The 12,811-nt window shown below is 43.8% G+C and overlaps 1 protein-coding gene across 5 annotated transcripts in view; it reads right to left on the bottom strand.

The window, feature by feature from the left end:
- The window catches only part of dnm2a (dynamin 2a), a 95,203-nt gene that overhangs the window by 66,819 nt on the left and 15,573 nt on the right, over nucleotides 1–12,811 (bottom strand). For all 5 annotated transcript variants that reach the window (XM_051920537.1, XM_051920535.1, XM_051920536.1 and 2 more), the window contains exons 2-8: nucleotides 7,729–7,802; nucleotides 7,490–7,639; nucleotides 7,179–7,382; nucleotides 6,441–6,539; nucleotides 3,507–3,667; nucleotides 2,428–2,570; nucleotides 1,512–1,647 (exon numbers count right to left, since the gene is read on the bottom strand). In XM_051920537.1, the coding sequence (XP_051776497.1) occupies nucleotides 1,512–1,647; nucleotides 2,428–2,570; nucleotides 3,507–3,667; nucleotides 6,441–6,539; nucleotides 7,179–7,382; nucleotides 7,490–7,639; nucleotides 7,729–7,802 (967 nt within the window). The remainder of the gene's footprint in view (nucleotides 1–1,511; nucleotides 1,648–2,427; nucleotides 2,571–3,506; nucleotides 3,668–6,440; nucleotides 6,540–7,178; nucleotides 7,383–7,489; nucleotides 7,640–7,728; nucleotides 7,803–12,811) is intronic.

Below are 12,811 nucleotides of genomic sequence, written 5' to 3'. Positions count from 1 at the left end.
TACTTCCATTATCTCTAACCTGCTCTGCGTGTGTAGCGCATCAACATTTTTGAATTCTTTACGTCGTTCTACTTTGTCTTCTACTCTTTGTCTTTTATTTCCGTGGTTAAATCTCTTGGCACAATGTCTCGTCTCGCGGGACGTGAAAGTGTCACTCTGAGAAAGTCGCGTCTCGCCTCTCTTCCCAAGATTTTTTTATTATAATAGAGAGATTTACTCTTTTAAAGAGAGCAATGGCGGCCGCCTCCTCCTCGGTGTCCTGCCCTGGACAACAAGCCTGCTCAATGTTTCACATATAGAAGACAGAGTTTAGGGGCAAACACTTCTATCTTTGGGGTGATGATACTCATTTTATATGAGCAGCCTGAGTGACAAAATATTTGCATTGTCTTATTTTATTTATCACATGTTGTGGGGTACAAAATCTGTACATTTTGGTTTATATTTCCATTATATTTTGTTCAAGACAAAATAACAGATGAACGAAATTCAGGACACATCAAAGCATATCCTCTTCCCAGTTGTACCTCACGCCTAAAACAGCTGTTCCAATAAAGAAAGGAAGACATGCTGGTGCCCAAGGCTATTGATTAGTTTATAACCTGGGCATCTGGGACAAAACTAGCTAAATTATTTTACAGCCTGGGAAAGGAAGACATGGCGACACCTCAGGCAACATCAAAAAAAGTTTTATTGGTTGGTAAAACGGACAGTGAATTCATTCATCATATTGCCAGCCAGCCAATCAGAATACCTAAAAGTCACATCTTGCAAAAGCCCCTGGTAGAATTTTATAATAAATATGCCTCATCTGAAGAACAAGGAACGAAGACGTCAGAAATGAACAGAGCGACGTCAACGTGCAGCCGTTTCCATCTGATTGTCAGAAAAGCATCTAATGAATAACTATGAGTGTGAGATCACACACCGCCTGCAACACTCATCCTTGTCACCTGTAACTTTTTGTAAGCTTTTTCTAAAGACTATATATATATATATATGTATATATCCAGACTTTACTATCAGTCCTATTTTCTACAGTATTATTCTTTGTTCCAGTGGTATTATTATTATTATTTCTGTAATAAATATCATGCTGCTTTTAACTTTCTATGCTTTGTCTTAATGTCTATAGAGTGACTGAAGTAATAAGGTCAATTTCATTGAGCACCTGGTGCTGCTGGAGGTTTGCCATACGCTCTGCGCTGCCAGGTTTATTAAGGCTGAGGGTGAGAAATTTGACTGCGACGCTGAAATCTCAGCTTGGTCATTTCTGTAGACAGGCAAACGCCCCAAAAATACAAACAACCCTAATAATAACTGAAAGCCCGTGCCCAACTGCCCACTGTGCCTCATTCCCCCTCACTTCTGTGTTACCTCCCCCCCTTTCAGATGTGCCCTGTGCCATCCAATGGGTACATCTGTTAGCAGTGGCACAGCCCACAGAGGGGCACGGCCAAGAGGCAAGGGGGAAAAAAAAAAAAAAAAAACAGGGGCAAAAGTGGCCGTACCTTCACAAGTTCAAACGGAAACCTTTCGTGAAAGATTCGGTTAATCCTGGCTCCTCCAGAAAGTTCCACGGTGTCCACCTGATCACCTGACCCTTCAATTCGCTTCTCAAAGTCCACTCCAAACTGTTGGACCATCCTTGTAAAAGAGAGAAAAGACAGCGAAATACAATTGAAAATAAGAAAAAGACGTGGTAGAGAGACAGACAGAGAGAAAAAGAAAGACAGATGTGAAAGGCACTATACAAGACAGACAGACTGTGTATGAAGGGCACTACATAATAGACAGATGTGAAAGGCACTATATAATAGATGTGAAGGGCACTATATAATAGACAGTGGTGAAGGGCAATATATAAGACAGACAGATGTGAAAGGCACTATATAATAGATGTGAATATAATAGACAGACAGACAGATGTGAAGGGCACTATATAATAGAAAGAGAGATATAGATGTGAATGGCACTATACAATAGACAGATGTGAAGGGCATTATATAATACAAAGAGATAGCTGTGTATAATAGATAGACAGTGGTGAAGGGCACTATATAACAGACAGAGGTGAAGGGTACGATTATACAGAGACTGAGAAAGGCAGGCCGCTCTTAAATAACATCAGTCTGATAAGGTAAGGTGTCAGAATTGCAGTCGTCACTTGGTTTTCACCATCAAAATGGCTGGTAATGATAATTCACTTTAAAATTAAAACACGACTTCAAACTACGTGCAGAACTGAGTCTTGTCCATTCCAAGACCCTCAAATCCTAACCAGTGACGGCCGAGTGTCAAACCCCCCCATGTCGAGGGGCCGGTTACTGCCTGCCTAGCGGTCAGCACTGGTCCGGACGGCTGATTTTTGTCATTTCCTCAGGAGAGGGTGAGGTGAGGTGAGCTGTAGGACACGAGAGGACTCACTGCAGCAGCGCCTTGGTTTTGCGGGTCGGGTCGTCGGGTCGGAAGTTCTTGTACTCCTCCACCTCCTTCTCCATGGACAGCAGCTGGCTTTGCAGTTTACTGCGCAGTGCGGGGAGCGTCTCCCGAATGTGGTTGGTCAGTTGCTGGAAGAGATGGAGAGAAGAGTCACGTTAACGCGCTTCCATCAAGATACACACGCAGAGAATCCTTCATCTCATTTTGGCTTTTACATTCTATAAATAGCGAAGTACAAGTTTAAATATTTAAGCAGCAAGACTCGCGGTCTGCACGGCTTTGTGAGAGGCACAGGCTGTCGGGGCTGTAAATCTACTTAAGCCTAAGAAGATGAGTGCGGTGGTCTCCTTTATCTTGTACATATAATTGGCTTACCGATTAGCGATGTGTCTGGGTGGCCCCTTTGACTCTGCATTGCTTCAGCACAGTGGCAGAGAGCTACTTGTGTCGAGGGTCTTTGTATGAAATGGTGACATGACCAGGATTAGGGGGCACTATACACCAACACAGCCCCCCTGGCACTGCCCCCCTTAATAAAAGTGTGTGATGAAAACGTTCGAATCTGTCTTACTGAATGACCACCGGGGGTTTTATTTGCACACAATCCACTTGGCATGGAAGGTGGGAGGTGAAACACTTTTGGGATGGCAGACTGGTGAGGTGACCCCATATTTAAGAAGCAGGACCAGAGGAGTGTGCGTCCCACCAGCAGAGGACTGAATACGCAAGGGGGCTGCAGGGAAGAATCCGTCCGATGGCTGAGCCAAACTTGCTGCATGTGTTGGGAAAAGCCTACAACTGTGCCCCTCGGCATGCGTTCTGGGGTCTGCCACATGAATAGGGGGTAACAGAGAGCGGTTAACTCATGATGTCAAATCAGATTTGTGTGTCTGATGAAGTTAACACACACCTGAATGTTACATCCTCCTTCCAGGCCTTTAGGGTATTTGACACCCCTGAGGACCACCAGACACAACCTAAAGTGACCAAATTGTCTGCTGTATGCCCAAAATATGGAGAAAGCCAGTCTGTGCACCTGGTCATAAAAAATGGCACAAGCTCACCTGGTTCAGGGTCTTCTGAAGGTGGGGGGTCCCCAAGCGCTCGGCTAAATGTCGGTAGGCTGGGTGGGACAAGAAAAACTTTCTTTCTGCAGACAGTGCGGCGCGGATGTCCTTCCTTCCATCAATGTCCTTCTGACTCCGGTTCACCACTCCGATGTACCCTAAAGATAAAGATGGCACTGGGTGAAGCAGCAGATGGGCACAACCCTGCAGTAGCATGGCCAGAACGATGTGCCAACGATGGCTCCACAACCCCAGGGCTGCGGCAAGCGTTGAGCATCTGCTGAATTTTAAATGCCAGGAAAAGGCCGTCAACGGGCATTTTATTTCATTTAGTTAAAGCAGAAACCCTGACGACCTTCAAGAACCTCAAGAATTCAGCGAGGAGGAGGAGGAGCGAGAAAGGCCTTCAGAGGGAGCAACACCAGCGCTTTCCACAGATGGAAATGACATATTTGTTCATTTTTCAAAGAATAAATTATTACAGAGACAATTTGTCATCACCCCCCCATTACATCATCTTTATCTACAGATACTGTTTAACGGAGGATGAAATCTGAATAAGTAAGTCCAGATACACCAAAAAGACAATCAAGTCATGTGGTGTACTTACCATACATTTTCACAGGACTGCATCTATTATCTAGTTCCTTTCACATTTATTTGTGTATCTCAAAATATAGTGCCTTTCCTTTCAACCGACAGGTATGAATGATGTGGGGAAAAACGTTAAAATTATTTTTCCCTTGCAGATAAGAAATATAAGTGACGCACCTGTTTAAATAACTATATGCTATAAAGCGCCTCTCCAATCTATCTATTAATGTATCCCTCTCTGTAACAGACAGACAGACAGAAAAATTGGTATAGTTGGCAGGAATAGTAGATTGATAGACAGACAGACTGACTGACAGGAAAGGAGCTATAGAATAGACAGACAGAGAGACAGATAGATAGAATTTAGTATAGTTGGCAGGAAAAGATAGATTGATAGATAGCTAGACAGACAGACAGACATTTTAGTATAGCCGGCAGGATCACAAAATTACACAGACAGACAGAAAGAAAAATTGGTATAGTTGGCAGGAATAGTAGATTGATAGACAGACAGACAGACAGGAAAGGAGCTATAGAATAGGCAGAGAGAGAGAGAGGAAGGAAGATGTATAATAGACAGAAAGACATTCATTTTAGTATAGTCGTCAGGATCACAAAATTACATAAATAGACAGACAAACAGACAGACAGAAAATTGGTTTACCTGGCAGGACTAAATAACTAGATTGTTTCCTGTCAGTCAGTCTATCAATCTGGTACAGTTGGCAGGATTAGATAACTAGCTAGCCAGACAAACAGAATAGAAAGGAAAGGAGCTATATAATAGACAGACAGAGAGGCAGATAGATAGAATTTGGTATCGTTGGCAGGAATAGATAGACTGATAGAGAGCTAGACAGACAAACATTTTAGTATAGCCAGCAGGATCACAAAATAACACAGACAGACAGACAAAAAGAAAATTGGTTTAGTTGGCAGGACTAGATAACTAGATTGACAGACAGACGGAGACAGACTGACAGGAAAGGAGCTATATAGAATAGACAGACAGAGAGAGAGGGGAAGGAAGATGTATAATAGACAGACAGACAGATATTCATTTTAGTACAGTCGGGAGGATCACAAAATTGCATAAATAGACAGACAAACAGACAGACAGAAAATTGGTTTAGCTGGCAGGATTAGATAACTAGCTAGCCAGACAAACAGAATAGAAAGGAAAGGAGCTATATAATAGACAGACAGAGAGGCAGATAGATAGAATTTGGTATCGTTGGCAGGAATAGATAGACTGATAGAGAGCTAGACAGACAAACATTTTAGTATAGCCAGCAGGATCACAAAATAACACAGACAGACAGACAAAAAGAAAATTGGTTTAGTTGGCAGGACTAGATAACTAGATTGACAGACAGACGGAGACAGACTGACAGGAAAGGAGCTATATAGAATAGACAGACAGAGAGAGAGGGGAAGGAAGATGTATAATAGACAGACAGACAGATATTCATTTTAGTACAGTCGGGAGGATCACAAAATTGCATAAATAGACAGACAAACAGACAGACAGAAAATTGGTTTAGCTGGCAGGATTAGATAACTAGCTAGCCAGACAAACAGAATAGACAGACAGACAAATAATTGAAAAAAAAAAATATCACACAACAGAAGTGACAGATATGAAGTCACTATATCACAGACAGACTGACAGATTTTTACTGAGCCTGTGGGTACCTCAGTCCACAAACACCCTGACAGACAGAAAGACAGACAGACGTCCCATTCTGGGATGGCTGCAGCCTCAGCCTGCATCGTGACCTTCCCGGGACGCCACCGTCAAGCCGCGTAACGCCATCCCTCACCTTGCACTTCCAGGTTTTGTGAAGCGACCTGACAGGCGCACCTCGTCCTGCCTTAACACTGAGATGGGATGTTTTCCAGTTTTTTTTTTTTTTAGGTGGTCCGTCAACTCTTTTTTTTCCTGAATCTGCAGGCCCAGTTGCCCGGTTTCCAGTGCACATTCCTGCCTTCCACCCATGACTGTTCAGTTTCACATACTACTCGACATGCCATTAAATTAAATATATTTTGTTATTATAGGACGTTATATAATTTGAATAGACGGATAAATGAAGGCACTCCGTCCCGTTATGTGACGTGCCAGCAGTTCTGCTCCTCTGCCTGCCCCCTTACCTTTTAGTGCAGAGCCAGCAGCGGTCAGGTGGTGGGAGTCTGACGGGGCTTTACATTCAACTCCTTCCCCACCACGTGGCCACACTGCTTGCCTCACTGGACAACAACATCTCATCAAAACTCTCAAACTGCAAACCCACCGTCCCCCCCCCCCCCCCCCCCCCATCACCACCACCAGCTCACCTCTGCGGAGGGGTAGCAGCTTGTTTTCCAGAATATCACGAGCGTCCGTCCCCTCGTCCATCAGGTCCAGCTTTGTGATGACACCAATTGTCCGCATGCCTGTGAAATGGACAGAACGGAAAGAAGAAATCATCAACCACTGATGGGGTCCTTCTTGAAATTCGGGGAAACACAAGTGTGATTCTGGATTGGGATAAAATGCCAAACTGCCCGGCCGAGCAATGAGAAGCGTATCGGATTGGATTCCCTTTTGATTCCTCTCATTGGTAGTACTTTTTGATTCTGGACTTCACTCGTTTTTCAGTTACCTTTTCTAAACTCAAGTCCATTTTCTTTCCTTTTCCAGTTTACTTTTTTTTCTTTAACTTCTCCTGTTAAATAAACCCTTTAGTTATAAAGAATTGTTTGTGATTTCATGCCAGGGGGTTTTGTGGTTCCCCTTCCCCATTTTTGAGACTTAAAGGAATTGAGTACCTTTGGGTGTGCAGGCCTCAAAGCCTGCTTCTTGAGTTTAAGGACCAGGCCTACTTGTTATCTGGCCTGTCTGGGAGTAGAGAGGCCTTTATGCCAGGCAAGTGCCACCAAAATCCAAAAGTGAATTAGGTCGGATGGTAAACCTTATAAATATTAACTTGTGCCCCTTCATCTTTAACTGCTCTGTTCTAAAGTTCGACTGCAGCACAGACAGACCAGTCGATCTGGGATGGGAGTGAGATGTTCACTGGCAGCCCCCAATACCTTGCGGATCGACCTCCTTGGCGAGCTTGAGGGCATCTGAATTGGCCAGGTCACTGTTGGCAGGAGTGACGGCCAAGATGAGGCAGCTCTCCCTGCTGATGAACTGCATGATCATGTCCTTGATCTGGTACTCAATGTCCACCGGCTGATCTCCCACTGGCACTTTTGTGATGCCCGGCAGGTCAATCAGGGTCAAGTTCAGCACTGTGGGCAAGAGAAGGGAAAAGGAGAAGAGTTCAAGTGGAGGCAGGAGGAGGAAGCCAGAGCCATCACGGAGGTCATCAGCTCCAGCTCACAAGTCGGCCACTTACCGTGCGGAGAGTAGACACGCAGGTTGATAGGAACGGGCGAAATCCCTTTATTTGTCCCAGTGATGCGGTCCGTCTCTGCTTCGATTTCCTGCCGGACCTCATCGAAGTCCACAAACTTCTTTCCCTTGCAGTGCAGAAACTCTGCATGTTCTGTGAGGAAACAGGGAGACCACGGTCAAGCGCTGGTCACTGCTGACATTCAGGAAACGCACGGCCCCTCCCCAAGCCCGGCTACCTACCTGTCTTTGCATTGATGAGCTGCAGGATGAGAGGCCGCCTTGTAACGATCCCTGATCCACGGGGAAGGAAATCCCTGGGAAGAACAGAAAGACAAAGATGTCAGAGATGTCTCGTTCTACAATCTTATTAAGCAGTTCCCAGGGTGGGCGGCTCTCAAACGCGCCAAACACGAACACGACAGCACAAATAAACACATTAGCAAAACGACGGACGCTCTGGGTTTCGTGTCTGTTTTTTGGAAATAATCGGATTGGTAAACGTATTTATGTATTACAACTTGTGCAAAACAAAATACAAACACAGTAGGCTTTGCACCCTCGGAACCGAGCGACCCAAACCACTCGAGAACATTTCAGTCATTACTTACCGCTGATCTTTCTGGTCATAAAATCGGTGATTGAGATAGCAAATGATGAGAAGAATTCCTAATTTATTGCAGAATTCCGATATTTGAGGGCCTCTTTCGTTCGCACGATTTGGCTCAAAAAAGTTTACCATTTTTCCGGTCAGCCGTTTCAGCTCTTGACCGTCCTCCAGAAACTGCGACAGAGACCCGTCATTGAGATATCGGGGACCCTAAAACGGCGAGATCCCTCGAAAACCAACATTTGACGAATCTGAAGACTTTCTGCTCCTCCCCCAAAGACGACAGGCTAGGGGGCAGGAGGGCACAAAGAAACTGATCACATGGTGTCCTTGAGTGTTTAGAAAACCACCTACAAATAAATAAAATGTATTATCTATAATAATAAAAGGCAAAGCCCTCACTGACTGACTGACTGACTCACTGACTCACTCATCACTAATTCTCCAACTTCCCGTGTAGGTGGAAGGCTGAAATTTGGCAGGCTCATTCCTTACAGCTTACTTACAAAAGTTAGGCAGGTTTCATTTCGAAATTCAAAGCGTAATGGTCATAACTGGAACATATTTTTTGTCCATACACTGTAATGGAGGAGGCGGAGTCACGTATCGCGTCATCACGCCTCCTACGTAATCACGTGAACTAAAAACAAGGAAGACATTTACAGCACGAGTCACACGCGGGAACGAAGGTAAATTACGTTAATTTTTGACTGTCTTTTAATACTGTGTAAGCATACATATTAACACATGTGCAATTAAACGTGTGCATTTACGGGGTGATTTCTCAGGCTTAAAAGCTCACCTTTTATCAAACGCGGGAACAAAGGTAACTGACGTTGTTCACTGTCTTTTAATACTGTGTAACCATACATATTAACACATGTCCAATTAAACGTGTGCATTTACGGAGTGATTTCTCAGGCTTAAAAGCTCACCTTTTATCAAACGCGGGAAGAAAGGTAACTGACGTTGTTCACTGTCTTTTAATACTGTGTAACCATACATATTAACACATGTCCAATTAAACGTGTGCATTTACGGGGTGATTTCTCAGGCTTAAAAGCTCGCCTTTTACTAAAAAGGTAAATGCAAAACTATTTTCAATCAGTTTATTGAAACGCTCCCGTTAAGGATTGCAATAACATATTCGCGAGATAAAAGAACGAAGTAGGGGGAAATGGAGGAACAGCCGCAAACAGCAAAGAGCAAAAAATTAATTAAACAATTGAGAACGGAGCGAGTTAAGCATACAAGCATGTTCATAAGGGAAACAAAGCACGGTGTAAAACGTAAGTTTCAATTAAGTTTATACAAACGCTCCCGCTGCGGATTGCAATAACATATTCGCGAGATAAAAGTTTAATGAGAAGACACGACGTATAAACGAACCACACGCCGTGGCACAACGTTAGGGGCAACAGTTTCAACCATTCTATGATCTGCTTCTCGCAACTGAAAGACGGCACATGGCGGATGTTAGCCGACTTGCTGACCGCAACGTTAGGGGCTTCAACTATGGCGCTGACGCCACATCTCAGTGCCAACACTTTGCAGACTGTACTTAAAAGACACGCCCTCCTCACTGGACAGTTAAAAACACCAATCAAACTAACGATGACATCAAGTATTACCCAATCCAAAGTAGGAAAGGAGGCATCTTCATAAAATGCGTGTGGGATGATTTGCATGAGACGCTGCTTTAAAAAAAAAAATGATAAAAAAAAATACGGGATAAATCCCGTCCAGTATTGATTCAAAACGGGACGCGCAATTTCATTCTCAAACGCGGCACGATTCCGTATTTTAAAGGACGGGTGGCAACCCTACAGTGCCAGGTAACCACCCATACAATGAGATTGTGATTCAGACTAGGAATGCAATGAATGTAATTACCCCGATCTACATACAAGGCGAAAGTCTTGCAACATTCAAAGATGATGGTTTGGGATAAGTACACCATACAACATAAAAGAGCTTATGAAGCCTTGAACCGAAAAAAAGCAAGATCTCAGAGATCGTAAAAAAAAAAAGGAGGTAATGTCGTTTTACTCGCTGTACATTTTAGTCAAACATTACCAGTTATTCCACGAGGGAGACCAGCAGATGAACTCAACGCGTGTTTAAAATCCATGCTTCTCCCACGCTCGGTTATATGTCGCGTGTTCTCGGGTAGGTGCACCAAAAAATGTATACATTTAAGCATGTAATGGGCAAACAAAAAATGAGGTATACCCGAAGGCACTGCAGTAGTACTTCATGTAACTTTACTTCTTAAATGTTAATGTTTTACTGTTTAATAATTTATACGCTTCTTATATGTTGTTCAAATTCTTTTATCAAAATACCACTGACAGCGCAATGCACGATAACATGGAGTGAATACATCATACGCATCCGCCCACGGCCGCCCTGGTGTGCGCAGATAGGAGTTGATTCTACAATAAAATAAAATAAAGATAAAAAGAGTAAAACAATCATCACCCATAAAGCGTGTGTGTGTGTATATATGTGTATATATATATGTTGATATGTGGATGTGTATATGTATATATATATATATATATATATATATATATATATATATATATATATATGTAGATATGTATATATATGTGTATATGTATATGTATATATATGTTTATATGTGTGTGTGTGTATTTTATATATATAAAACACAGCAACACTCATAACAATGACAACACAATTACATTGACAATCATGTTACGTTATTTTTAAAATGTTTCCTTTTTTTTTTCATAACCTCTTTAACACACTACTTCTCCGCTGCGAAGCGCGGGTATTTTGCTAGTTATTATTATAAGTGAAACTGCTGAAAAGGGTCAAGAATGCCGATCTCTGGAGTCGAGGAGGGAAGCGCATTTTTTCCCTAAAGGTGGCGCCACATTTACGTCTCAAAACGACTCGCAACAAGTTTTTAGACGGACAAAGACATGTCACCTTGAAGGAGCGCCACTCCTCGGTCACCTGGGCTGTCACCTCCAGTGAGTGGCACCGTGTCAATAATAATTCCAAGGATGTTTCCTAGCCGTCATTTATTCAAAGTTGCGTATCGCGCCATGTGAAGAGCGCAAGTCAAGGGTCAGTGTGGCAGCAAAATGGCGTGAAGAACGTCGAAAGAAGAAACACACACAGCATGGACAAGTCAATTGCATTGATGAGCACACGTGGTAGACTTTGGTGCAGAATTTGGCCTCGTAGGCCCTTACTTTTTTGAGGAGGTAGGGAGAGCAACGGTCACCGTCACTTCAGAACGTGACATTGAAATGCATGTGGTGGGCGCCTGAAGCGATGGCTCATACGGCATGCGTGGAGATCCATGCAAGTTTTATGGGGAAGCTGATCTCCCTGCACGGTGATGTCGGGTGGCCTTCACACTCACCTGATCTCGCTCCATGTGACTTCTTCTCAAGTCGAAGGTCTACACACACCAACCTCAACGACGCTATTCCCCTTGAAATGGCTGAACGAGTCGTGCAAGCGTTCAGAAATCATCTTGAGGAGTGTAATCGCTAAGGATGGCCACCACCTTGAAGACACCATTTTAAAAACACTGGCAAAACATCTATTTGGTATCCTCTTTCTTGGGTTGTAATGACATCGATTTTATCTCGCAGCGTTTTTGTAGAATAAACGTTTGAAATGTGGTGGGACTTGTTTTTGGCTCCCCCAGTTGGGCGACGCCATTGGCGAGTGCAGAAGCGTCACGTTTTGGATCACATGGTGATGTCGTGTGTGCTTCTCAGTCCTCTCCTCTGCCCACAAGCCCACTTTCAGACTGACGGCTGGCAGAAGGGTGCCGATGAGGAAGTTGGGCGGCGAAGTCACCAAGCGCTCCCGCAGGTGCCAGTGAAATGGACGGGGACCCGGCATGTCAAGTGACAGCTGAGCACCTCCTTGGAGTTTCTAAGTCACTCACCGAGGTTCTTCACATTGCTTGAAAGTTTTAATGACCGTGGAGATGTCACTTCAGTTTCTACTCATGCGGCTTTCTTCTACAAGATCAAAGTGATAAGCGGATGAAATGCACAGGAAGCAGACAGCACAGCTCGCCTTTTAACGCATGTGATAAGAGAGGCTTGGCGGGCCCGTGAGGGGGCTAAAAGGGAAATGGGGAGGCGTGATGGCCTCCCACCCGAACCACATAACCAGAAAAGGGCCTGCAAGGGACAACGCTGTGTTAGATTTAAAGAGTGATGCTCGCCCGGGCATTTTAGGGGGACCAGCCTGAGCGAGTGTCCCCTCGCAAAACGTCACTTTTGGTGACATTCACCTTTAGGTATTCCCTGGAATTCTTATTCAATCTTACCTCATCGGTCTATTTAAGGCCATTTCAATATATCAATACTTAAGGGTACAAACCCACCCTACGCTGAAAAAACGAAATACCCCACAATCTCAAAAATGCTTTGACGGATTAAACTGAAATTTGATGAAGTTATAAAAAAAAAAGAAAAAAAGAGGCCAACATGTTCATTGATTTTATTTTTTATTTGTCGATAGTAATCCTGTAGCGAGTAACCTGTGAGAAGGCACCACCACCTTTAATCCCACAGCCATGCAAAGAACAACAATAAGACCACCAACAAATAAAACTGCCATCTATAGGAGGGTCACCAGGAATAAGCCCCTTCTGTCAGAAACGTTTACCAGAGACCACCTGGACAAGACTTCTGCCCCGTGGACAGGTTGGTGCAA

The sequence above is a fragment of the Erpetoichthys calabaricus genome, chromosome 17 (assembly GCF_900747795.2).
Source record: "Erpetoichthys calabaricus chromosome 17, fErpCal1.3, whole genome shotgun sequence".
Classification (NCBI taxonomy): Eukaryota; Metazoa; Chordata; class Cladistia; order Polypteriformes; family Polypteridae; genus Erpetoichthys; species Erpetoichthys calabaricus.
Note: the sequence above shows the minus strand (reverse complement) of the source record. Positions and strands in the feature narration are given on the sequence as shown.